The sequence below is a fragment of the Phocoena sinus genome, chromosome 14 (assembly GCF_008692025.1).
Source record: "Phocoena sinus isolate mPhoSin1 chromosome 14, mPhoSin1.pri, whole genome shotgun sequence".
Lineage (NCBI taxonomy): Eukaryota > Metazoa > Chordata > Mammalia > Artiodactyla > Phocoenidae > Phocoena > Phocoena sinus.
In genome coordinates this window covers 81,808,943-81,832,626 of record NC_045776.1, presented here as the reverse complement: position 1 = coordinate 81,832,626, position 23,684 = coordinate 81,808,943, and the positions used below count along the sequence as shown (strand labels likewise).

Genomic DNA, 23,684 nt, shown 5'->3' with positions numbered 1-23,684 from the left:
ACCCCCCCCCCTGGGAAACAGGGTCTCTTCCCAGGGCTGAGGCCTTGAGAGCTCTGTCCCTCTTGTGGGCCCTGCCAGTTTAGAGCAGAAGTTGGAGAAGCCTCTGGGGTTTGGGAATGTCACCCTAGCCTGAGACCTTCAGGGCCTACCTCCCTGACCCTGGTACTAGCAAAGTGTCTGGGAGTGTCTTCCAGACTTTGAGCTTATGCTCTCTCTGGCTTGGGTCTAAGGCCTGCAAGGCCCCTGGTTTGGCCTGTGGGATTGGGGTTTTGGATTTGCCCTGCCTACTTAGGCATCTCCCTATGCCCTTCTGGGGTTTGTAAGTTCATTTTTGCCCCTCAGACATTTGGGTTTCCTTTACATTACTCTGTTCCCATTTTGTTTATTATCCCCTTCCCCCTTGGAAAACCCTCCCATTCCTCAGTGAGCTGATAACTGGGAAGCGCCTCCCGCCTCCAGGTTCCGGTTGAGTGGCTAGGGCTATGGGGTTAGCTCCTAGGAGAGACCGCCTAGCTTTGCATTTTTGAAGTTTCTCTTTTGTGCCCATTGCTTCCTGGAGTGCCGAGCTTCGGTGGTAGGGGGTAGTTGTGAGAGGAGGGAAGAAGAAATTTCTTCCAGCCTGCCAGGTCTTAAGAGCATTGCACCCAGAGGCCAGACAGTTCAGGGGTCTAGTCTCAACTACATTTAAATTTCCTTAGCACAAATGGGGTTTTAATTCCTCTCCTTCCCCATTTTTCTTGAGTCGTTTGGTGGATTGGAGGAGAAAGCAGTATGCAACTCTTCCTGGTCATTGGTGAGGAATTCGCTGCCCAGGATCTCAGTGTTTTCTCAGGCTCATTTGAGGAAGTTGAAGCTGACCCTGGGGGTGGACTCTGGGTGTGTGTGTATGGGGTGGGCTGGGGGTTTCCAGCGAGGGAGAGCCCTTAAATCTGCTGTCCAGGCTCCTTTCAAGAGAGAGGGCTCTAGGGTTTTTGGTTGTTAATTCAGATCTTGTCCCAGAACTCGAGGGAGGAGCTGAGAAACAGAAGGAGCCCTTAGCCTGGATTCAAAATAGAAGCTTCTTAAACTTCTCTGCCTTTAAATCCTTAGGAATCCCCATTCACTGGGAGCTCCTGGGGATCTGAGCTGCTAAGGTCAGGACTTTCCCCAGCTCTGGTTTTGTTCTCTCTCCTCTGAGCAGAGTTGCCTTGCCCTCTCCCTACCCCCACTCCCCCAAGCTGCCCTAGTGAACTGTTCCCTGGGGCAGGGGCTTCAGTGGCCTGGGATCTCCTCTATCTCCCTTCTGACTGGCCAGGGAGGGCTCGTGCCTTTGTGAATTGCTTCAGTTACCTGAGGATTTGGGGATGTGAGGATTTATCTCCGCCTCCCTCACCTCCATATTTAGGGATATGGTTGGGTCAGATCCCCTACTTTTGGAACTCAGGAGGATGGAAGCTAAGGCTTCCTTCGTGCTCTAGGGCTTTCGATAAGGATGTTGGGGGTCTACACTAGACAAGCGTCAGTCAGACAAGAAAACTACGCGGTGAGTTTTCTTCAGGCCTCACTATGTCCCCTTCACACAGTCTTCACCTGGGGAGCATCCCTCTTGGTTATCCAGCTGAAGCAAGTGTTCGGATGGCTGCAGCAGAATTTCACTATTAAGACAGCAAAGCTGTGCCCAGTTCCCTAGTTATTTTGGCACCAGATACACAGTTTCCAGGGAAACCGGCTTTTCCCCCCTCCCCTTCACCATGCAGGATATTACAATAAGATCTTCCCTGATGCTTGGCTACAATGAGAACCCTCCTCCCAGCCTCCTCTCTGGGGCTTCAGATCCTCCCAGGTGGCATTCTTCAATTTTGCAGTTCCTTTACTTTCTGAGCTCAGCTTGGGATGTGTTTCTCCATCTGTCCCTCTCTTGCAGTGATAACTGGGCTGTGTGGGGCTCTTTCATGAGGCTCCCTCCCCAGTCCTCTCCAGCCTTGGGCTGTTCATTGACAAGTTCTGACCCGTGGGGCATGCAGGCAGTGACTGAGTAGGCAGAGGAGCTGATAGTTGGCATGGCTTCTCTTGGGCTTTGCCTAATCCATTTCCTTGTCATTTTCTAGGGAGCTCTTGCCCTTTGAGCTGGTGCCTGCATCTAGTATAACCCCTGCCCCTTCCTCCATCGTTTTTCTTCCCCTAACCAATGGATCATGGTTCATTTGCTCCTTCATGACTTAACCAACCTGTTTTAATTCCAATCTCCAAACAGATTTCAACTATGAGTACGTGCAGAGAGAAGCTCTGAGAGTTCCCCTGATATTTCGAGAAAAAGATGGCCTGGGAATTAAGTAAGTTGCTGAAACCAATTGCTTCTTCCCCTGTCTCCTTCCCTAACACAGTTTGTAGCTTGGGATGGATTTCTCCCACCCTTTTCCTTACCTCTCATCACTGAGAAGGATTTTTCTTCATTATTTGGGGATTGTATCTCCTTGTTCAAGGCCTGACAGAGGGGAAAAACTCTTTAAAGATTAGTCTGGATTTTCAGAGAATTTGGATGGAGAGGTCACAGGGTACTTAAACAGCGTGGACTTTTTTCCCCTGACCCACCCCAGTTACACGCAGTGACTTCCTGAAGAGAATTGTGTCCTCCCCCTGAATCAGGAAACTGAGGCAGGGCCTGAGCTGCAAAGGGATTGGCCAGCTTCTGGGCCCAGAGGCAGGATGCCTACATGCATATTTTCTACTCAGACTTGCACTATGTAGGAAACTGGCCCTTTTCTGTGGAGGGTGTGTTTCCTAGGATGCTAGGCCCTCGTCTCCCCTTTTGGCTTGGGCCCCAGCACCTGCCTCCCGTGGTGTCTTGTCTGGTTTACATTCTCTTCAGAGCTTCCATCCGGAGGCTGGCTGGAAGAACAGGTTTCCACCCCTTGGGCAGGGGTGGGGGAGGAAGCTGAGGGCTTCATCACAGCCTCCCTCCACAGCATCTACTGCCAGTCATTCCTACCAACAGAAATTAAACCTTTGGCATCACTATTAATTAATAGTGAACCTCATCACAGTCATCATAGCCAGTGTCACCAAATCCCTGGAATTGGTGCGATATTTTTTTTTTCCTCTAAACTTAAAAGGGGTCCCTCCCACCCTCCATACAACTCCTTATGGAGAGTATTTCCTAGAAGAGGAGCCACAGAGAGGGCTACCCACCCTAAAAGAAAGCAAGTGTTTGAATGCCCAACTCTGGCGGCACACTTCAGTCTTCTCCGGATATGTGGCAGGGGGACAGTGGATGTCCATCCTCTTCTCTGTAGCTGTGCTGAGTTCAGGTGTCAGGGAGAATGAGGGTCTGGTTTGCCATTGAGGTGAGGAAGCTGCTGACCGGTTTGGGGGGTGACCCTCCCTCTGAGTTATCCCATTTTGGACTCCCAGCATAAGAACCAGGCAACTCTCTTGGAAAAATGGCCTCCCTCTGCCCCCATTGTTGGGTCTAACCCTGTTATTTCTTCTCATCAAATGTCTGTGTTCCTCTTTTTCGAGGATGCCTGACCCTGATTTCACAGTCCGAGATGTCAAACTCCTAGTGGGTAAGTTGCTGTGTGTGTGTGTGGCCCAGAGATGCTGAATTGGGGGGGCGTGGTAGTGGCGGGGGACGAGGCTTATACCACCTGCCTCTTTGGATATTTAACTGCCTCTGAAAAGAAAGTCCCGATGCGAGGAGGCAGGAGCAGGTGTGAGCTGCAACCATCTCGTTCTGGAGAACAGGTCAGATTGCAAAGCCGTAAGAAGCTGTATCAGAGGATGTTTGCCAGTGCAGTGGTATGAGGCTGGTTTGGACCCTAGCCTCCAGCTTGGGTGTCATCAAGGCAATTTTAGATCTCTCCTTTGCGTTTGTTTGTGGGTTGCTGGGTAAACACTGGGTGCTGTGTGACCCCTGAAAGACTTTCAGAACTTTCAAGGGGAGGGATCATTCTTCCTGCTTCTTCAGGGTTCCAGACAGGCCTAGGGCAGGGCTTGGCGCTGAGCACCTACAGAGCTCGGCTGGACTCACTGAGTGCCCCTGACTCCTGACCAGGTAGTGGGCTGCCTTTTAGATTTTACAGGAAGTTGGTCAATACATCCATTCTTTCCAGAAGTGTTTCTCAAGTAGCTCCTACGTGGTAGGCTAATTCACAGCTGTGAGCAGGACAGACAAGATCCCTGCCCTCTTGGTTGGAGTGACAGGCAACAAAGAAATAAATAGTTTAAAAAAATTTTACGTCTTTTCAGAGGGTGATAAGGGATATGAAGAAGTAAAGCAGGGTAATGGGATGGAGCTTGCTGGAGCTGTGTTTTGTTTTAGGTGGGGGGTGGTCAGGGAGGGCCTCTGGGTGGAGGTGATGAGGACGTTTGGACAGAGACCTGACTGATGAGAAGCCAGCTGTGGGAAAGAACATTCCAGATGGAGGAATGAACAAGGGCAAAGGGTGAGGGAGGAATGGAAGGAGTGAGGGGGGGAAGTAGTAGGAGAGGTGGGAGAAGTTGCAGGACCAGGCCCACATAGGACCTTCTAGGCCCTGGTGGGGAATTTGGGTTTAACTGCTGGGGTGATGGGAGGCCACTGGGGAGTTTTAGTGTTTTTTTTTTCTTGGTGGTACACGGGCCTCTCACTGTTGTGGCCTCTCCCGTTGCGGAGCACAGGCTCCGGACGCGCAGGCTCACCGGCCACGGCTCATGGGCCCAGCCGCTCTGCAGCATGTGGGATCTTCCTGGACCGGGGCACGAACCCGTGTCCCCTGCGTGGGCAGGCGGACTCTCAACCACTGCGCCACCAGGGAAGCCCAACTGGGGAGTTTTAAAGTGTGGTGAGGCGAGTAGCTTTGTGATCTGATTATTTTCTTGGGGGGGGGAATTAAAAATATTTTTAAAATTGAGATAGAATTCACATACCATAAAATTCACCATCTCACCATTTTAAAGTGTGCAATTCAGTGGTTCTTTTTTTCTTTTTGGCCACGTTGCACGGCTTGCAGGACCTTAGTTCCCTGACCAGGGACTGAACCTGGGCCACAGCAGTGAAAGTGCTGAGTCCTAACCACTGGACCGCCAGGGAGTCCCCAGTGGTTCCTAATATAGTCACAGTGTTGTGCAACCATTACCACTAACTAATTCCAGGACATTTTCATCACCCCCAAAGTGAGCCCTGTACCTCCCAATTCCCCTCTCCTTCCATCCCCTGACAGCCAGTCTGCTTTTTGCCTCTGTGGGTTAGTCTCTTCTGGGTATTCCATATACGTGGAATCATAATATGTGGCCCTTTGTGTGTGGCTTCTTTCACTTGGCCTCATGTTTTCGAGGTTCATCTGTGTTGTAACAAGTCTCAGTACTTTATTACTTTTTAAGGCTGAACAGTATCCCATTATATGGATAGACCACGTTTTGTTTACCCATTCGTCTGTTGATGAACATTTTAGTTGTTTCTACTTCTTGGGTATTATGAATAATGCTGCTATGACTATTCATGTACAAGTTTTAGTGTGAACATACATATTCACTTCTTTGGGGTATATACGTAGGAAGGGAATTGTTGGGTCATAGGGTAACTACATTTAATCTCCTCTGACAGTTACCAAAGTAGCTGCGCCATTTTAAATTCCCATTAGCAACATATGAGGGTTCTAATTTCTCTACATCTTTACCCGCACTTGTTATTGTCTGTTGTGTGTGTGTGTGTGTGTGTGTGTGTGTGTGTGTGTGTTTGTCTTTTTTTTTTTTTTTTTTTTTTTTTGAGGTACGCGGGCCTCTCACTGTTGTGGCCTCTCCCGTTGTGGAGCACAGGCTCCGGATGCGCAGGCTCAGCGGCCATGGTTCACGGGCCCAGCCGCTCCGCGGCATGTGGGATCTTCCCGGACCGGGGCCTGAACCCGTGTCCCCTGCATTGGCAGGCAGACTCCCAACCACTGCGCCACCAGGGAAGCCCTGTCTGTCTTTTTATTTTATTTTATTTTATTTTTCTGTCTGTCTTTTTGATACTAGCCATCCTGGTGGGTGTGAAGTAATGTGATCTGATTTAAGCTCTATAAAAGCTGACTCTTGTGGTTGTATGGAGAATGAAGGCAGCTGACCAGTGGGTGTGCAGAGATCCAGCCTGAATTATTATTATTATTTATAAAATTAATTAATTAATTTTTGGCTGTGTTGGGTCTTTGTTGCTGCCCGCGGCTTTCTCTTGTTTCCGCGAGTGGGGGCTACTCTTCGTTGTGGTGCATGGGCTTCTCATTGCAGTGGCTTCTATTGTTGCGGAGCACGGGTTCTAGGCATGCGGGCTTCAGTAGTTGTGGCGCACGGGCTCAGTAGTTGTGGCTCGCGGGCTCTAGCGCACAGGCTCAGTAGTTGTGGTGCATGGACTCAGTTGCTCCGCGGCATGTGGGATCTTCCCGGACCAGGGCTCAAACCCATGTCCCCTGCATTGGCAGGCGGATTCTTAACCACTGCACCACCAGGGAAGTCCCCAGCCTGAATATTGACCCAGAGATATGTTAACTCAGAAGGGAGAACCAGGGACTTCCTTGGCGGTCCAGTGATTAAGACTCAGCACTTCCACTGCAGCGGGCGCAGGTTCCATCCCTGGTTTGGGGAACTAAGATCCCACATGACATGTGGTGGAAAAAAAGAAAACGAAGAAGGAGGACCAGTTGGCTATAAGGAGGTGCTGCTGTTGACAGAAGGATCTCAGTTAACTGGTGAGGGCTTTCTCAGGAGATAGATTTTTTTTTTAAAGCTGGATTCTAGAAATGCTGAAGGAAGTGGACATCAGAACAGAAGGAGGCAGCCTTCCAGCTGTGAGCAGAAGATGGAGCGGTGGACCCCGTAAATCAAATCTTGGCACAGGTGACTCTCTCTGGTGCCTCAACCCACCCCCAGCCTTTGTTGTTGGGACTCAGCTCTGCTACTTGGCTGAGTGATTTGGGGCAAGCTACTCCTCAGCTGCAAAATGGAGCTAAGAGCAGAACCTGCCTCAAAGAAGGATCCTGTAAGAGAATGAATGAATGCTTAGCATTATGGCAGATGATGAAATGGTCCCCATTATTATTCTAATGGCAGGATGTGGATCCGATGAAGTTCTCTTTATGGACAAGGATTAAAGCCAGATTCTCAAATCTGGGGATCAGGGAACATCACAGTCTCAGTAATGTTGCCCTCGCGCTTTTGAAGAATTTTCAAGCCCTTTGTAGTTTTGTTATTCTCTGGTTGTATCCAGGCTGCCTCTTTCCTTGAGCCTCATTCTTCTCATTGTGAGAGCGAGAGGATTCAATTAGATGGTCCTGACGTCCTTGCCGGCTCTCAAAAAAGTCTAGGATGGCAAAGAAAGCAGGAATAGTGAGACTTCCCTGGTGGTCCAGTGGTTAAGACTCCTCGCTCCCAGTGCAGGGGGCACGGGTTCAACCCCTGGTCGGGGAACTAACTAAGATCCCGCATGTCGCACAATGCAGCCAAAAAAACCCCCAAAAAAGTGGGAATGGTAATACCTGCAGCCTATGTCTCTTGGCATTTCTGTAATGATCGAACGGATTGGTGAATATGAAAGTGCTTTGTAAAGGTATAACACCGTGAGGGATGCCTGTAATGGCAGTTAGCAGCGGGTAGGATTATTCCCACTGAGAGTGCACACAGGCTTCTGGAGAGTGGTGAAGGGGAAGATTTGTCATAGTGACATAAGTGACAAATGTAACTCAATCTGCCCTAAGCAAAACAGAATTCAGCGGTTTACGTAATAGGTTCAGGATGTGACCTTAGGCATTTCTAGATCCAGGTGCGCCAAGAAGATCTCAAGATCTTGGCCCCTAGTTTTCATTTTTGCTTCCCTTTTTTTTGCTTCCTCTTTCTGCTTCATTCTCCAGCAAGTTTCTCCCCACATGGCAGCTAAAATGGGGAGCAAAACCCCACACCCAGCCTAGCTGAACCATATGGACCGAGAGTGGGGAAGGAGTGACTCCCCAGGGTTGCTGGGTGACATAACCATGTCCCTAACACAAATGGGATTTCTTTTTTGTTTTTGGCCATGCCGCATGTCTTGCGGAATCTTAGTTCCCCGACCAGGGATTGAACCCACGCCCTCGGCAGTGAGAGCGTGGAGTCCTAACCACTAGACCACCAGGGAATTCCCACAAATGAAAGTTCTGCTGTGGATGGCAGAGTATGGGGGAGGCTGGACCATCCCTCGAAGTTAGTGGGGGATCTCAGCCTGTCTTCCAGCCTCTTGTCCCCTCCCCAGGCCCTGTATCTCGGGAGGCGACTGTCTGAGAAGCGGGTGGTGCACAGCCAGCTATTAGGGCACAACCTGGGGCTGCAGACTCTTCTCTAATCTCCTAAAATTGGGCTTTTTTCTCTCAGCCCTGTTTATCTGCCCACTGGAAGACCGGCACCTAGCCTCTGTTTTTAGCTCCTCACCTCTAAAGAACCAAAACAAAAAGTGGCACTTTCCATTTCTTTGGCACTGTGCGCTTAAAATGAAAGCTTTTTTCTTGAAGTCTAATATGCATATAGAAAAGTGCACATATAGTAATCCTGTTGTGAAACTTTGTATAATTTTAACAAATTGAACACACCAGGTTAATTGGAAGCCCAGGGTCAAACCCCCCTTGAATTCCCATCCAGTCACTCCCTCCACTGTTGTCCTGGCTTCTTCTAATAGTGTGGATGAATTTTGCCTGTTTTCATACTTTGTGTTAGTGGAATCATACAGGGTGTCTGTCCTCTTTTGGTTTTGGCGTTTCACCACTCAACCTTGTGTTTACAAGATTCATCCATATTGTTGTGTGCAGTTGTAGATGATTTATTTTCATTGCTATATAGTTTTCCATTATATGATTATTTCACAATTGATTTATTCATTCTATTAGTGGGCACTTGGGTAACTGCCAGTTTAAGGTTGTATGCATAGTGCTGCTATGAACATTCTAGGCATGATTGGTGAACAAATGGATGCATTTCTGTTGGGCATATACTTAAGAGCAGAATTGCTCGGGTCAGAATTTACGTATATGTTCAGTTTTAGTAGATCCTGTCAAGTGATTGTCCAGTGGATTGTTCTGGCTCTGATTGCACCATATCCTTACCCAGAGTTGGTGTGTTCGTCATGTTCATTGCAGTCATGCCTCCACGCTGATGGGAGTATAGTTCTATCTCACTGTGTTTCACTTGTCATTTTTCTAATGATTGACGAAATTGACCTCCATTTCATATGTTTATTTGCTATTTGGATATCTTCTTTTTTTTTTTTTTTACGCGGGCCTCTCACTGTCGTGGCCTCTCCCGTTGCGGAGCACAGGCTCCAGACGCACAGGCTCAGCAGCCACAGCTCACGGGCCCAGCCACTCCGCGGCATGTGGGATCTTCCCGGACCGGGACACGAACCCGTGTCCCCTGCATCGGCAGGCGGACTCTCAACCACTGCGCCACCAGGGAAGCCCCTGGATATCTTCTTTTATGAAATGTTTGATCAAGTCTTTTCTTCATTATTTTAAAGGTTGTTTCTTATTTAAAAAAATTTTTTTTATTGAAGTATAGTTGATTTACGTTGTGTTAGTTTCATGTGTACAGCAAAGTGATTCAGTTATACCTATGTGTGTGTGTGTGTGTGTCTGTGTCTGTGTATATCAGATTCTTTTCCATTATAGGCTATTATAAGATATTGAGTATAGTTCCCTGTGCTATACAGTGGGTTCTTGTTGTTTATTTTATATATAGTACTGTGTATCTATTAATCCCAAATTCCTAATTTATCCCTTCCCCCACATTACCCTTTGATAAGCATAAGATTGTCTTCTATGTCTGTGAGTCTGTTTCTGTTTTGTAAATAAGTTCATTTGTATCATTTTTTTAAGATTCCATGTATAATTGATATAATATAATATTTGTCTTTGACTTACTTCACTTACTATAATAATTTCTAGGTCCATCCATGTTGCTGCAAATGGCATTATTTCATTCTTTTTAATGGCTGAGTAATATTCCGTTGTGTGTGCGTGTATATATAATATATATATAACACACACACACACACACACACACACACACACACACACCCCACATTTTTATCCATTCATTAGCTGATGGACACTGAGGTTATTTCCATGTCTTGGCTATTGTAAATAGTGCTCCTGTGAACATTGGGGTACATGTATCTTTTCTAAATAGAGCTTTCTGTCTTTTCGGGATATATGCCTAGGAGTGGGATTGCTGGATCATATGGTAACTCTATTTTTAGTGTTTGGTTTTTTTTAAATTAATTTGTTTTTTGGCAGTGTTAGGTCTTCGTTGATGCGCGTGGGCTTTCTCTAGTTGCAGCAAGCAGGGCTACTCTTCGTTGCGGTGCACGGGCTTCTCATTCCAGTGACTTCTCTTGTTGCAGAGCACGAGCTCTAGAGCACGTGGGCTTCAGTAGTTGCGGCACGTGGACTCAGTAGTTGTGGCTCGTGGGCTCTAGAGCACAGGCTCAGTAGTTGTGGCGCACAGGCTTGTTGCTCCACGGCATGTGGGATCTTCCTGGACCAGGGCTCAAACCCGTGTCCCCTGCATTGGCAGGCGGATTCTTAACCACTGTGCCACCGGGGAAGTCCCTTTTTTTTTAAAGATTTTTTTCTTTTTTAAAATAAATAAATAAATAAATAAATAGGCTGCATTGGGTCTTTGTTGCGTGCGGGCTTTCTCAATAGTTGCAGGGAGTGGGGGCTACTCTTCATTGTGGTGCGTGGGCTTCTCATTGAGGTGGCTTCTTTTGTTGCGGAGCACGGGCTATAGGTATGCAGGCTTCAGTAGCTGTGGCATATGGGCTCAGTAGTTGTGGCTTCCGGGCTCTAGAGCACAGGCTCAGTAGTTGTGGCACATGGGCTTGGTTGCTCCGCAGCATGTGCGGTCTTCCCGGACCAGGGATTGAAACTGTGTCCCCCGCATTGGCAGGTGGATTCTTAACCACTGAGCCACCAGGGAAGTCCCTATTTTTAGTATTTTAAGGAACCTCCATATTGTTCTCCACAGTGACTACACCAATTTACATTCCTACCAATGGTGTAGGAGGGTTCCCTTTTCTCCACACCCTCTCCAGCATTTATTATTTATAGACTTTTCGATTCTGGCCATTCTTTTTTTGCGGTATGTGGGCCTCTCACTGTTGTGGCCTCTCCCGTTGCGGAGCACAGGCTCCGGACGCGCAGGCTCAGCAGCCATGGCTCACGGGCCCAGCCGGTCCGCGGCATGTGGGATCTTCCCAGACCGGGCCACGAACCCGTGTCCCCTGCATCGGCAGGCAGACTCTCAACCACTGCGCCACCAGGGAAACCCTTCTGCCCATTTTTTGATTGTTTTTTTTTTGGTTTGTTTGTTTGTTTTGATATTGAGTTGTATGAATTGTTTGTATATTTTGGAAATTAAGCTCTTGCTGGTCTCATCGTTTGTGAATATTTTCTCCCAGTCTGCAGGTTGTCTTTTTGTTTTGTTTATGGTAAAGATTGTCTCTTATTGTTTGTAAGGTGTATCAGTTTGCTAGGGCCAAACATAACAAAGTACCACAGAATGGATGACTTAAACAACAGAAAATTTTTTTCTCATAATTCTGGAGCTGGAAGTCCAAGATCAAGGTGTCAGCAGGGTTAAATTTCTTTGAAGGTCTCTCTCCTTGGCTTATAGATGGCTGTCTTCTTGTGTCTTCCCATGGTGTTCCCTCTGTTTGTATCTGTGTTTAATCTCCTCTTCTTTTTTTTTTTCGGTATGTGGGCCTCTCACTGTTGTGGCCTCTCCCGTTGCGGAGCACAGGCTCCGGACGCGCAGGCTCAGTGGCCATGGCTCACAGGCCCAGCTGCTCTGCGGCATGTGGGATCTTCCCAGACCGGGGCACGAACCCGTGTCGCCTGCATAGGCAGGCGGACTCTCAACCACTGTGCCACCAGGGAAGCCCTAATCTCCTCTTCTTATGAGAACACCAGTCTTACTGGATTAGGGGCCACCCTAAAGACCTAATTTTAATTACCTCTTTAAAGACTTTATCTCCAAATACGGTTACTTACTGAGTTACTGGGGGTTATAACTTCAACATATAAATTTTGGGGGACACAGTTCAGCCCATAACATAAAGATTCTTTCTGTATTCTGGATGTTAGTACATATTCCAAAATCATCTCCTACTTTTCACACTCTTAAAGATGTCTTTGAACTAACAGACCGTCTTCATTTTAACATAGACCATTTAGCTCTTTCTGGTCCATTAGTTTGTTTTGTGTCTCATAAAATTAAGAAAATTTTGCATACTCTGAGATCACAAAGATATTCATATGTTTTTCTTGAAAAGCTTTGGTGTTGGAACTCTCACATGTACATATGTAGTTCATCTGGAATTGATTTTTGTGTTTGGTATGAGATAGGGGTCAAGATCCTTTTTTTTTCCTATATGGATATCCAGTTGATTTGTACCATTATTGGAAAAACACCCTCTCCCCATGGCACTGAATCAGGTGACTTTGTTGTGAATCAGATGACTGCATCTGTGTGGGTCTGTTTGATGCTGTAATCTGTGCCCCCCACCCCCAGGATCGCTAGGAGAGTTCATGTAAAAAGACTGGGATATTTTCACATCTATGGGTTGGGAGTTGGGGGGATAGGGAGATTGGGGAAGAGATAATTCTTGCTGTCTCTGAAGGTGCTTTAAACCCTCTGAGAAAATGTATCCATAAAGTACAGTGTCCCCCACTCATTGTCTGTACTTATGTCACTGAGGGTTGGGAGGGCCCATGGCTATGGGGAGACTTGCATATTATCTCTTTACTGTATTTCTGTCTAATGAGGGTACCCAAGCCAACTGATGCTTTCTTTGGCCCCTTTTCTTAAAAAATCTTCATGACAAATCACCTCATTCAGTATTCATTTATTCATCCCATTAGAATAATAATCACCTATCTTTTACTGTATGTTTACCATATGACCTCATTTTGTCCTCACCAATAATCATAAAGTAAGTGTTATGTTCTGTTTTCCAGATGGGGGATCTGAAGCTCAGAGGGAGCTGCTCACACAGCTAGTGGGCGGTGGAGACAGGATCCAAACCCAGCCCCGGGTGCTTCCAAAGCTCATGCTTTTGCTTTATGACTTCCTACTCTAATCCTAACCCTCCTCCATTCTTTTTTTTTTATAAATTATATATTTATTTTTGGCACTGGGTCTTTGTTGCTGTGCGGGGGCTTTCTCTAGTTGTGGCAAGCGGGGGCTACTCTTTGTTGCGGTGCGTGGGCTTCTCATTGCGGTGTCTTCTCTTGTTGTGGAGCACGGGCTCTAGGCATGCGGGCTTCAGTAGTTGTGACACACGGGCTTAGTTGCTCCATGGCATGTGGGATCTTCCCGGACCAAGGCTTGAACGTGTGTCCCCTGCACTGGCAGGCGGATTCTTAACCACTGCGCCACCAGTCCATTCATTCTTCACTCACAAATTTACCAGGCGTCTGTGTTGTGTCTGGCCCTGCGGGAGGTGCTGAGACTCGTCAGACATGGGCTCTGCCCTTGACTGGCGGTGTTTAGGGAGAAGAAGACTAAATTCTCACTCCTTAGAAATCAAAGGTAGCTGATATGTCCCCAGACCTTATTTTTATCTTATTTTCTGGACCTTTTTTTAAAAGAATTTTTATTGGAGTGTAGTTGATTTACAAGGTTGTATTAATTTCAGGTGTACAGCAAAGTGAATCAGTTATATGTATACATATATCCACTCTGTTTTAGATTCTTTTTCTCATATAGGCCATTACAGAGTACTGAGTGGAGTTCCCTGTGCTATACAGTAGGTCCTTATTAGTTATCTATTTTATATATAATAGTGTGTATATGCCAATCCCAGTCTCCCAATTTATCCTTGCCCCCTCCAGACCTTATTATTTTTACTAATATTTATTTTTAGTATTTATTTATTTAGGTTGCTCTGGGTCTTAGTTGCAGCAGGCAGGCTCGTTAGTTGTGGCATTCAAACTCTTAGTTGTGGCATGAATGTGGGATCTAGTTCCCTGACCAGGGATCAAACCAGGGTCCCCTGCATGGGGAGCTCAGCGTCTTAACCACTGTGCCACCAGGGAAGTTCCTAATCTTTTTCTAAAAATTGAAGTATAGTTGACTTAACAATATTGTATTAGTTTCATGTATATAGCAAAGTGATTCATATATATATATATATATATATATATATATATATACATTTTCCGTTATAGGTTATTACAAGATATTGGATATATACACTACCAAATGTAAAATGGATGGCTAGTGGGAAGCTGCTGCATAGCACAGGGAGATCAGCTCCATGCTTTGTGACGACCTAGAGGGTGGGATAGGGAGGATGTGAGCGAGGCTCAAGAGGGAGGGAATATGGGGATATATGTATACTTATAGCTGATTCACTTTGTTGTACAGCAGAAACTAATACAGCATTGTAAAGCAATTACACTCCAATGAAGATTTAAAAAAAATAATAAAAAAAAAAAAAACAAGAAAAGCAAGATATTGGATATAGTTCCCTTTGTTATACAGTAAATCCTTTTTGCTTACTATTTTATGTATAGTAGTTTATATCTGTTAATCCCATACTCCTAATTTATCCCTCCCTCCTGCCTAGACCTTTTAAAGTTGGTTTAAAATCATAGACTTCAAAAAATTTTAGGGAATTCCCTGGAAGTCCAGTGGTTAGGACTCTGCGCTTTCACTGCCGAGGGTGCAGGTTCGATCCCTGGTTGGGGAACTAAGATCCCGCAAGCCGTGTGGTGCTGCCAAAAAAAAAAAAAAAAAAAAAAAAAATTTAAACTCTGGAAGAGTTTTTAGAACTCTCCTAGTCTTGCTTTCCCATTTCACAGGTGAGAAAAACAGGCCTGGAGAGAAGTTACTTGTAAGTTGCCCAGACAGTAGATGGCACATCAGATTCAAACATAGGTTTGAATGTCAGCAGTTGGGAAGTGAAGCTTGTAACAGAATCCAAGAGGAAATGTAGACTTGGGTGGGGTTAAAGATGAGTTCAGTTCTAGACACTTTGAATTTGAGCTCAGCAGTGATGTTAAGGTTGGACAGATATGTGGGGGAGGCATCCATCTGACAGGACAGATAGAAATGCTAGGAGGGGAAGGTACATGAGGTCAGGAGAGCTGAGAATCCCAAGGGAGGAGGGTTTCAGAGGGGTTCAGTTATGTTCTCAGGTATGTATTCTCTCTAAGAGAAACACCCGCCTCATTGATTTGTTCTGTTTCCCTTTTCCTAGAAATCTAGTGCTCTATAATCAAAATCTTGATTTTGATTGTGCTAGGGGCCTAGGGAAACTATATTTGCTTCTGTCCATTATTTGCCTAATAGGAATCACTCCCCTGTGGGGTAGCTCCTCAGTGTAAATAATAGTGTCAACTACTGTTTACTAAGATCTTGTTATAAGCTGAGAATCTTTCCTATATTTTTTTGTCCAATCACATAAAACCCTATTTATCACTAGCCCCATTTAAAAAAAAATAAATTAATTTATTTATTTACTTTCGGCCACGTTGAGTCTTCGTTGCTGCTCACGGGCTTTTCTCTAGTTGCGGCGAGCAGGGGCTATTCTTCGTTGTAGCTGAGGGCTTCTCGTCGTGGTGGCTTCTCTTGCTGCGGAGTGCGGGCTCTAGGCACACGGGCTTCAGTAGTTGTGGCGCATGGGCTTAGTTGCTCCGCAGCATGTGGGATCTTCCCGGACCAGGGATCAAACCCGTGCCCCCTGCATTAGGCAGGTGGATTCTTAACCACTGTGCCACCAGGGAAGTCCTTGTCTTGGGGATAATTTTAAAAGTTGAGGGGGTCAGAAGATATTAGTGCTTAGGGAAAGCCTGCGGACCTTTGCAAGCATCCCCTTATTTCACAAAGAGGAAACTGAGGCCTAGATCTGGGAAGCGATTTGTCTCAAGTTGTGCAGTGACTCAGCCCTGTGTCCTCCCTTTCCTGTACCCTTGCACCTTCAATTTGGGACAGCATTTTCACTAGGATCGCCACTTTTAAGTTTACAAAGTGCTTCCAATAATTGTGTGAAGCCACTAGGGCGGGTCCTATTATCCCCACTTTGCAGGTGAGGAAACTGAGGCCCAGAGCGGTTCAGGGATGTACCTAAGGCCTCACTGCTGGGAAGTAGTGGAGCAGTATTTGAACCGTGGCCAGTGCTCTTGCTAATAAACTCTGGCTCTATGAGGTGGATGAGGAGATATTCCCAAGGAGCAGAAAAAAACCAGTCCAGAAGCTTGAAGATGATAGAGAACGTTCCAGAACTATGACGTGGGACACTTGTGTGCAGTCTCTGAAGAGCGGGCTCAGTGGGGGTTTGGGGTCAGTGCCCGTGCATGCTTTATGTTGGCCTTCAAGGTGACTTTCCACAGCCTCCTTCCGGCTCTGAGCCCGTGGCTCTTGGAACTGACTGATGGAGCCTTCAAAGCAAGGGCCATGGGGCACAGATTAATTTCTGCAGCTGGAATTTGTTGGATGTGTGTAGCTTGTGAGCTCAGAGAACCAATGAGGAGGGGAGGGGCTGCTGCTGAGCAGGTGGCCTACTTAGGAACTCCAGGCACCGCTCTGACGTGGAAAATTTCTCCTGTAACCCCTTGACTTCAGGAGCCTGAGTTTCAGCGCTGCAGGGACAAGGCACCTTGTCCCTGTCACCTGCCGTAGGGGTGGCTGCTCCCCAGGACTTGGAGTACCACATTCCATTCTTAGCACCCATCTGTGCCTTCTGTCCCTTTGGGCCACTTGCCTCCTGCTCGGAGACCCAGCACTTATGCCCAGCTCCCCTTTGCCACCAGTGGCAGACCGGACTGGAACCTGAGAAGATGGAGGCCTGGTGCTTAATCTCCCAGCTCAGACTGGAAGGGACTGGCAGGCCTCAGGTGTCTCCAGTGACCCCTTGGGCGAGCCTCTCCATCTCTTCCCTCTTCCTTCCTTCTCCTCTGCCCAGTTCATATTTAAGGGATATGATCTGAGTGTTTAAGAACTGGGCTACACAACATTGTAAAGCAACTATACTCCAATAAAAAGTACCTAGAAGAAAAACTAGGCTAAAAATCAGTGTGTTGGCCCTGGAAGAGGACCTAAAAATGACCTAACCCAGTGGTTTTCAAAGGGAAATCTCAGGAATCCAGTTCTGAATTCTGAATGCCTACCCCCTTCCCGCTTCAGCCTGAGCTGCTTGTTTTTATTTATGTATTTGGCTCTCATCAAAGCTTCTGTTTGAAGGAAGAGATCTGCGGCAACAACAAAAAAATTATAAAGGTCAACTTCTTCCTGCCTTTTCATGTGAGGCAGCTGAGGCCTAGAGCAGGGGCAGTCAGGGTTGCTGGGACTAGGGCTCAGTCCAGGGCTCTTGGCACTGTCCCAGGGCCCCTGAGGCTCCCACTGCTCATACTGGGGTCTCCTGTGAGCCATCACTGATGGAGAAACAAGCCAGGCACCTGTGCCTCCAGCCTGGCTCTTCAAGTGAGCATAAGGAGCCTGGTTGGGGCTGTGGCTTCAGAGCTGAAATTGGTCTCTCTGAGAAGTCCACATATGGGGGAGAAAGAGCTCCCTTTCACTTTGTGTCTGATTGGGACCCTCTTCACTTTGTTTTTTTTTTCTTGCGGTACGTGGGCCTCTCACTGCCGTGGCCTCTCCCGCCGCGGAACACAGGCTCCGGACACGCAGGCCCAGCGGCCATGGCTCACGGGACCAGCCGCTCCGCGGCATGTGGGATCTTCCCGGCCTGGGGTACGAACCCGTGTCCCCTGCATCGGCAGGCGGACTCTCAACCACTGCGCCACCAGGGAAGTCCCCCTCTTCTCTTTGTATTCAGAGCCACATGGATCTTTCCATACCTGCTTAGTAGCTGGTGGGTAAATGTGTTGCAGACCCTACCATGTGCCAGACATGGTGTTAGGCTGTCTTACATTGAAAGGCCTGTTTTACAAATAAAGACCGTCCAAGTCTAGAAAGGGTAAGTGAGTCCCTGAAGCCATAGAGCTAGTAACAGCTGGAATTTATAAAAATACTTCTGATTGGAGAGAATTTTGAAAAGTAACAAGAGTAGACAGACGGGGTGGAGTGGTGGTGGTGGGATGAATTGGGAGATTGGGATTGACATGTATACACTCATATGTATAAAGTAGATAACTAAGAGAAAAAAAATTCTATTAGATCACAAAATCTAAAAAAAAAAGAATAGACAAAGTATAATGAACTTCTGTGTACCCATCATTCAGCCCCAATACCCATGAATCTGTGGTCTTGCCCCTTCCGTCCCCCCATCCACTTCCTCTTTTTGTGCAATATTTGAAGCATATTGAGACATCATGCCATTTCATCCCAAAAGTTTTCAGTATATAGTTCTAAATGTATATAGTATAGTTGATTTACAAGAGCAGGGGTTTTTAAAAACGTAATCACAATAGCGTTATCATACCTAGCCTTTTTTTTTTTTTTTTCCCCTCAAAAAGCTACATTGTTCCCATTTGGTCCAAGGCTTGGGAGAGGACTCCAAGGTGGTTAAAAAGCTGCCTAGTGGCTGCATTGAGAGGCTTCAGGCAGAAGCCCTGACACCAGAGGGGCTCTTCAAAGGCTGCTTCAAAGCCTCCTAGTCCTGCTTGAGGGTGAACGTTTCAAAGAGATCCTGGCCCAGCCCAGCCTGGGGACCAGCCAGCCTGCGGAGGTCAGTCAGGTGGTCACCCATCTTCTTGATGAGTTTCACCTCCTCACTTAAGGAGTGGCTCCAGGGAGTCACAGAGGTGGGGAGCTGCATGGCCAGAACCCAGGGCATACAAATCCAGAAGGGCCTGGTTCAGGTTCTCCATGAGAATGGTGGCTTCTGTAGCGTCCTGGGTTTTACCCCACTCATCTTGGGATGGCTTCTGCACGCTGGTTTTGCGTTTTCAAGAGATGCTTGGTGCCCTCGTGCTTTTCCTTTGCCAATTCGTGGAAAAAGTGGCCCACGCCCTCCAGAGTCACCCCCTGGCACATCGTCACCGTTGAAATAGAAGCCCAGAGAGAGGTAGGTGTAGGAGGCCCTCAGATGCATGTTTACCAGGCGGCTGATGGCAGCCTCCACTGCGGTGGAATATTTCTGACGCATCTGGGAGCTCACAGTTGATCGGTAATAAGGAGCTAAGCGCAAAAAATGATGTTGGCTGGTCCTGGAGGCCCCTGATGCCTGAGTGGTTCGTTCTGAAGGTTACCACTGGAAAAATGGCTGGAGGGTGGTTGGAGGCTGGGGGAAGGGGCGTCCCTGGGTCTTTTCCTTCCAAACATTGTTGAAGCAAGAGACGGATGCTCAGGACCATGGAGTGCACTCTCACACCTAGTCTTTTAAAAACTAGGAACCTTAAAAACTAAGGAATTTAAAAAATTCCTTAAAATGAGTAAATATCCATATCCATTGTTCAAATTTCCAGTTGTTTCATATATAGCATAAATGTTACTTTCTTTTTAAAAAATATTTATTTATTTATTTAGGCTGCACCAGGTTTTTAGTTGTGGCATGCGGACTTCTTAGTTGCATGCATGCGGTCTAGTTCTCCAACGAGGGATCCAGCCTGGGACCCCTGCATTGGGAGTGCGGAGGCTTACTCACTGGACCACCAGGGAAGTCCCTACTTTGTTTTTAAAGTGGTCTTTATTTATTTATGGCTGCATTGGGTCTTCATTGCTGCGTGTGGGCTTTTTCTAGTTGCGGTGTGTGGAGGCTACTCTTGGTTGCGGTGTGCGGGCTTCTCACTGCGGTGGCTTCTCTTGTTGCGGAGCACGGGCTCTAGGCGCGCAGGCTTCAGTAGTTGTGGCTCGTGGGCTCTAGAGTGCAGGCTCAGTAGTTGTGGCGCACAGGCTTAGTTGCTCTGCGGCATGTGGGATCTTCCTGGACCAGGGATCCAACCCATGTCCCCTGCATTGGCAGGCGGATTCTTAACCACTCTGCCTCCAGGGATATCCCCCTACTTTTTTTTTTTTTTAACAGTTGTATGAGTCAGAATGTAAATAAGGGTCTTTCATTGTGATTGATTGAGGTGCTTTTTCAGTCTCTTATTAATAATCTCTGGGCTCTCCCTCTATCTCCCATTGGATTGTTTGACCTGTAGAATTTTTCATTGCCTGGATTTTGCCTTGGAGTAGCTTAACATGCTCTTCCATTCTCTGTCGTTTCTGTAAATTGGTAGTTGGATATAGATGCTTGATCAGATTCAAAGTCTGTCTCTCTCACTCATTCATTCATTAGTTCATTCATTTTATTCTGACTGCCTCATAGATCCATCAGGAGGCACATGTTAGGTTCTCTCTCTCTCTCTCTGTCTCTGTTGTTAGCAGTCATTGATGTCTATCTCCGTTATTTTATCAGGGGCTGCAAAGTGGTGATGGTCTAATTAATTCTGTCATTCCTCCCCCCCGCCCACCCCCATTTTTTTGGGGGGGACCGTGCCACGCTGCATGCAGGAATCTTAGTTCCCCAGTCAGGGATCTGATTGAACTTGTGCTTCCTGCAGTGGAAGCACAGAGTAATCTTTTTTAAAAAATATTTATTTATTTGGCTACTCCGGGTCTTAATTGCGGCACGTGGGATATTTAGTTGCGGCATGCAGGCTCTTAGTTGCCGCATGCAGGATCTAGTTCCCTGACTAGGGATCGAACCTGGGGCCCCTGTATTGGGAACGTGGAATCTTAACCACTGGACCGCCAGGGAAGTCCCTCCTTTGCCATTTATTGGCTGGAATATATTTATGGAGAGAAACTTTTCCTCAACTGCTGTTCGCTTCAGAGCTGGCCTTTATCTCAGATTCGTCAGACTCCTAAGCCAATGGTCACTTCAATCCGTATTGTTCTGCTTCCCTAGGAAGTGTGCTAATGTTCCTGCATTTCTCATCCTCACCTGTGGGCTGGAACCCAGTGGGGTTGAATCGGGTTACTGGTGCACTTGCGTTTCCCTGGAGGTGTATGGAGCCCAGGCACCCAGAAGAACCGACTTCCCTTCCTCCTCCCTCTATTCCCACTCCAACTCCTCCCACCAGCTGAGGCTTCCAGGACACCTGGGGAGCCGGATGGAACTCCCTGCACACCGAGGAAGCTATTCTTAGAAGCGCTCCAGATACAGCCCCTCGGCCTCTCCCATCCCCAGGCCTCTCCCCTCCTGTCCCGCTCAGCCCCAGCTGCTCCTCACGGCTCTAACCACTCCAAGTCCTGACTTCCCTTTTTGGCTGAGGATGGGGCAGGCCGAGGTGGGTCAACTGGGGACCTGCACCTGGCTAGGAGCAGAGTGGGGCGAGGGTGCACAGGGAGCCCTGGGGATTGTGTTGGGGAGAGGGGGTCTGGAAACCTTGTTAGTGCTCAAAAAAATAAAAAACAGGCCTTTTCTACCCACATCCTTCTGTTCAGGAGAAGAATTGCGTTAAAAAAAAATTTATTGAGGTGAAATTTACATAACATAAAATTAATCATTTTCCCGTTTTCTTTTTTTAAAAAAAATATTTATTTATTTTGGCTGCGCCAGGTCTTAGTTGCAGCATGTGGGATCTTCGTTGCGGCATGCGGGATCTTTAGATGTGGTCATGTGGGATCTTTCAGTTGCGGCATGCAGACTCTTGGTTGCAGCACGTGGGATCTTTTAGTTGCAGCATGCAGACTCTTAGTTGCGGCATGCAGGATCTAGTTCCCTGATCAAACCCGGGCCCCCTGCGTTGGGAGCGCAGAGTCTGACCCACTGGACCAACAAGGAAGTCCCAAAATTAATCATTTTAAAATGTACAGTTCAGTGGCATTTAATACATTCACAGTGTTATGCAACCATACCGTCTGCTGGTTCTAAAACATTTTCAACACCCCAAAAGGAGATTCACAGCCCTTAGCAGTCACTCCCATTCCCTCACTCCCAGCCCCTGGCAACCACTCACTTACTTTCTGTCTCTGTGGATTTGCCTATTCTGGACATTTCATATGAATGACATCATGCAGCATGTGACCATTTGTGTCTGGCTTCTTTCCCTTAGCATCATGTTTTTGAGGTTTATCCATGTGGTAACATGTATCGCTACGACAGATCTTCCTCGACTTATGCTGGGATCACATCCCAATAAACCCATTGTAAATTGAAAATGCACGTAATACACCTAAGCTACCAAACTTCATAGCCTCACCTCGCCTACCCTAAATGTGCACTTACATTAGCCTACAGTTGGACAAAATGATCTAACACAAAGCCTATTTTATAGTAAAGTGTTGAAAAGCTCATGCAATGTATTGAATACTGTACTGAAAATGAAGAAACAAAATGGCTGTAAGTGTTTCGGTTGTTTGTGATTGTGGTTGACTGGGAGCTGTGGCTCCCTGCAGCTGCCCAGCATCACAAGAGAAGATCATATCACTAGCCCAGGACAAGATCGAAATTCAGTATTCCAAGTACAGTTCATTGCATGTGTATCGTTTTTGCACCATCTTAAAGTCAGAAAACCTAGGTTGAACCATGGTAAGTCGGGGGCCGTCTCCTTTTCATGGCTGAATAATTTATATTTTTTATTAGGTATGTTTTAAGTGGATAGGAGACTTTTGAAAGAAAAAACTATTTTTTAGAAAAACCAAACCAACTTTGTTGGTCATTTAGTGCCTAGTGTTTTTGTTTAATGACAGCTTTACTGAGTTATAATCCACATACCATACAGTTCACCCATTTAAAGTGTACAATTCAATGGTTTTTCATTTGTTCACAGAGTTTGTGCAGTCATTGCCACAGTCAATTTTAGAACATTTTCGTCGCCCCTCATAACCCCCCCCATCCCCCCCATTAGCCATCCTGATTATGTTTTAGGATGGTAAGTGGTCAGTCCTTTTGGACTGGCTGGCAGAGATTTAACTGGCTGTGATTTCCCACCACGTCACTTTCTCCACCTGTAATTATAAATGAAATTGGCCAGTTAGGTGACACTTCCTACTTGCAGGCACTTCTCAAGAATGTTTCATGTACATTATCTCATTTAAGTCACAGGACAACCCCATAGGTTGGCTGCCATTTTTGTCCCATGTTACAGATGGGGAAACTGAGAGACGCTAAGAGGTCCCAGGTCCAGCTGGGGTTCAAACCCCCAAAGTCTTAGCCTAACCACTGTATTGTACTGATGGAGCAGCTGAGCTCCAGGCCTTTAATGCCGACTTGCACCAGCCTCTAGGGCTGTGATTCCCATCACCTACCTGCTCAGCAAATCCCCTTCCTCAGGGGGTTTTGCAGATGGGACCCTGAGCAAGGTGAGGGAGGAGAGGCAGAAGGAGGAGAGGCAGGGGAGGTGGAAGGCTGGAGGCCAGTCAGAAACAGCCTTGGGGGCCTGTTCTCTTCCCCTCCCCCACTCTAACATAGCAGGTTCTCTGACAGGTGGGCTTTCCAGAACAGCTGAGCAGAGCCCACCTGTTCCAGGTGCCCTGGTAAGGAAGGAGCCAGCACTGCCCAGAGCATGACCAGAATTTCCAGCAAAGTTCAGGGATGCCCCCTGGTGGATTTGCACTCCTGACTCAAAAACAAAGCGGTTCTCCAAGGCTTCCCTGGATCTGTGGGGCGACGAGCCAGCCACTGAAGGCGGGGATCATTTTTCAACCTTAGCATGTGATCAAGATTCAGTATTGCATAGGGCAGAGGTGGGGGTCGGGGGTTAAGAATTAAGAACCTGGGTTCTAGCATAAGATGGAATTGGCTTCAAATCCCAGCTCTGCAACTCAGTAACTGAGCATTT

General features: G+C 47.0%; 1 protein-coding gene and 1 pseudogene across 7 annotated transcripts in view; one reads left to right on the top strand and one right to left on the bottom strand.

The window, feature by feature from the left end:
- KDM2B (lysine demethylase 2B) overlaps positions 1–23,684 on the top strand; it is a 133,314-nt gene that overhangs the window by 4,002 nt on the left and 105,628 nt on the right. For all 7 annotated transcript variants that reach the window (XR_004353130.1, XR_004353129.1, XM_032654197.1 and 4 more), the window contains 2 exons: positions 2,234–2,312; positions 3,499–3,545. Coding sequence is in view for 5 of the 7 variants with exons in the window: in XM_032654197.1 (XP_032510088.1) it covers positions 2,234–2,312; positions 3,499–3,545 (126 nt within the window). In the remaining 2 variants the exon portion in view is untranslated. The remainder of the gene's footprint in view (positions 1–2,233; positions 2,313–3,498; positions 3,546–23,684) is intronic.
- On the bottom strand, positions 18,566–23,410 carry LOC116739014 (annotated as a pseudogene).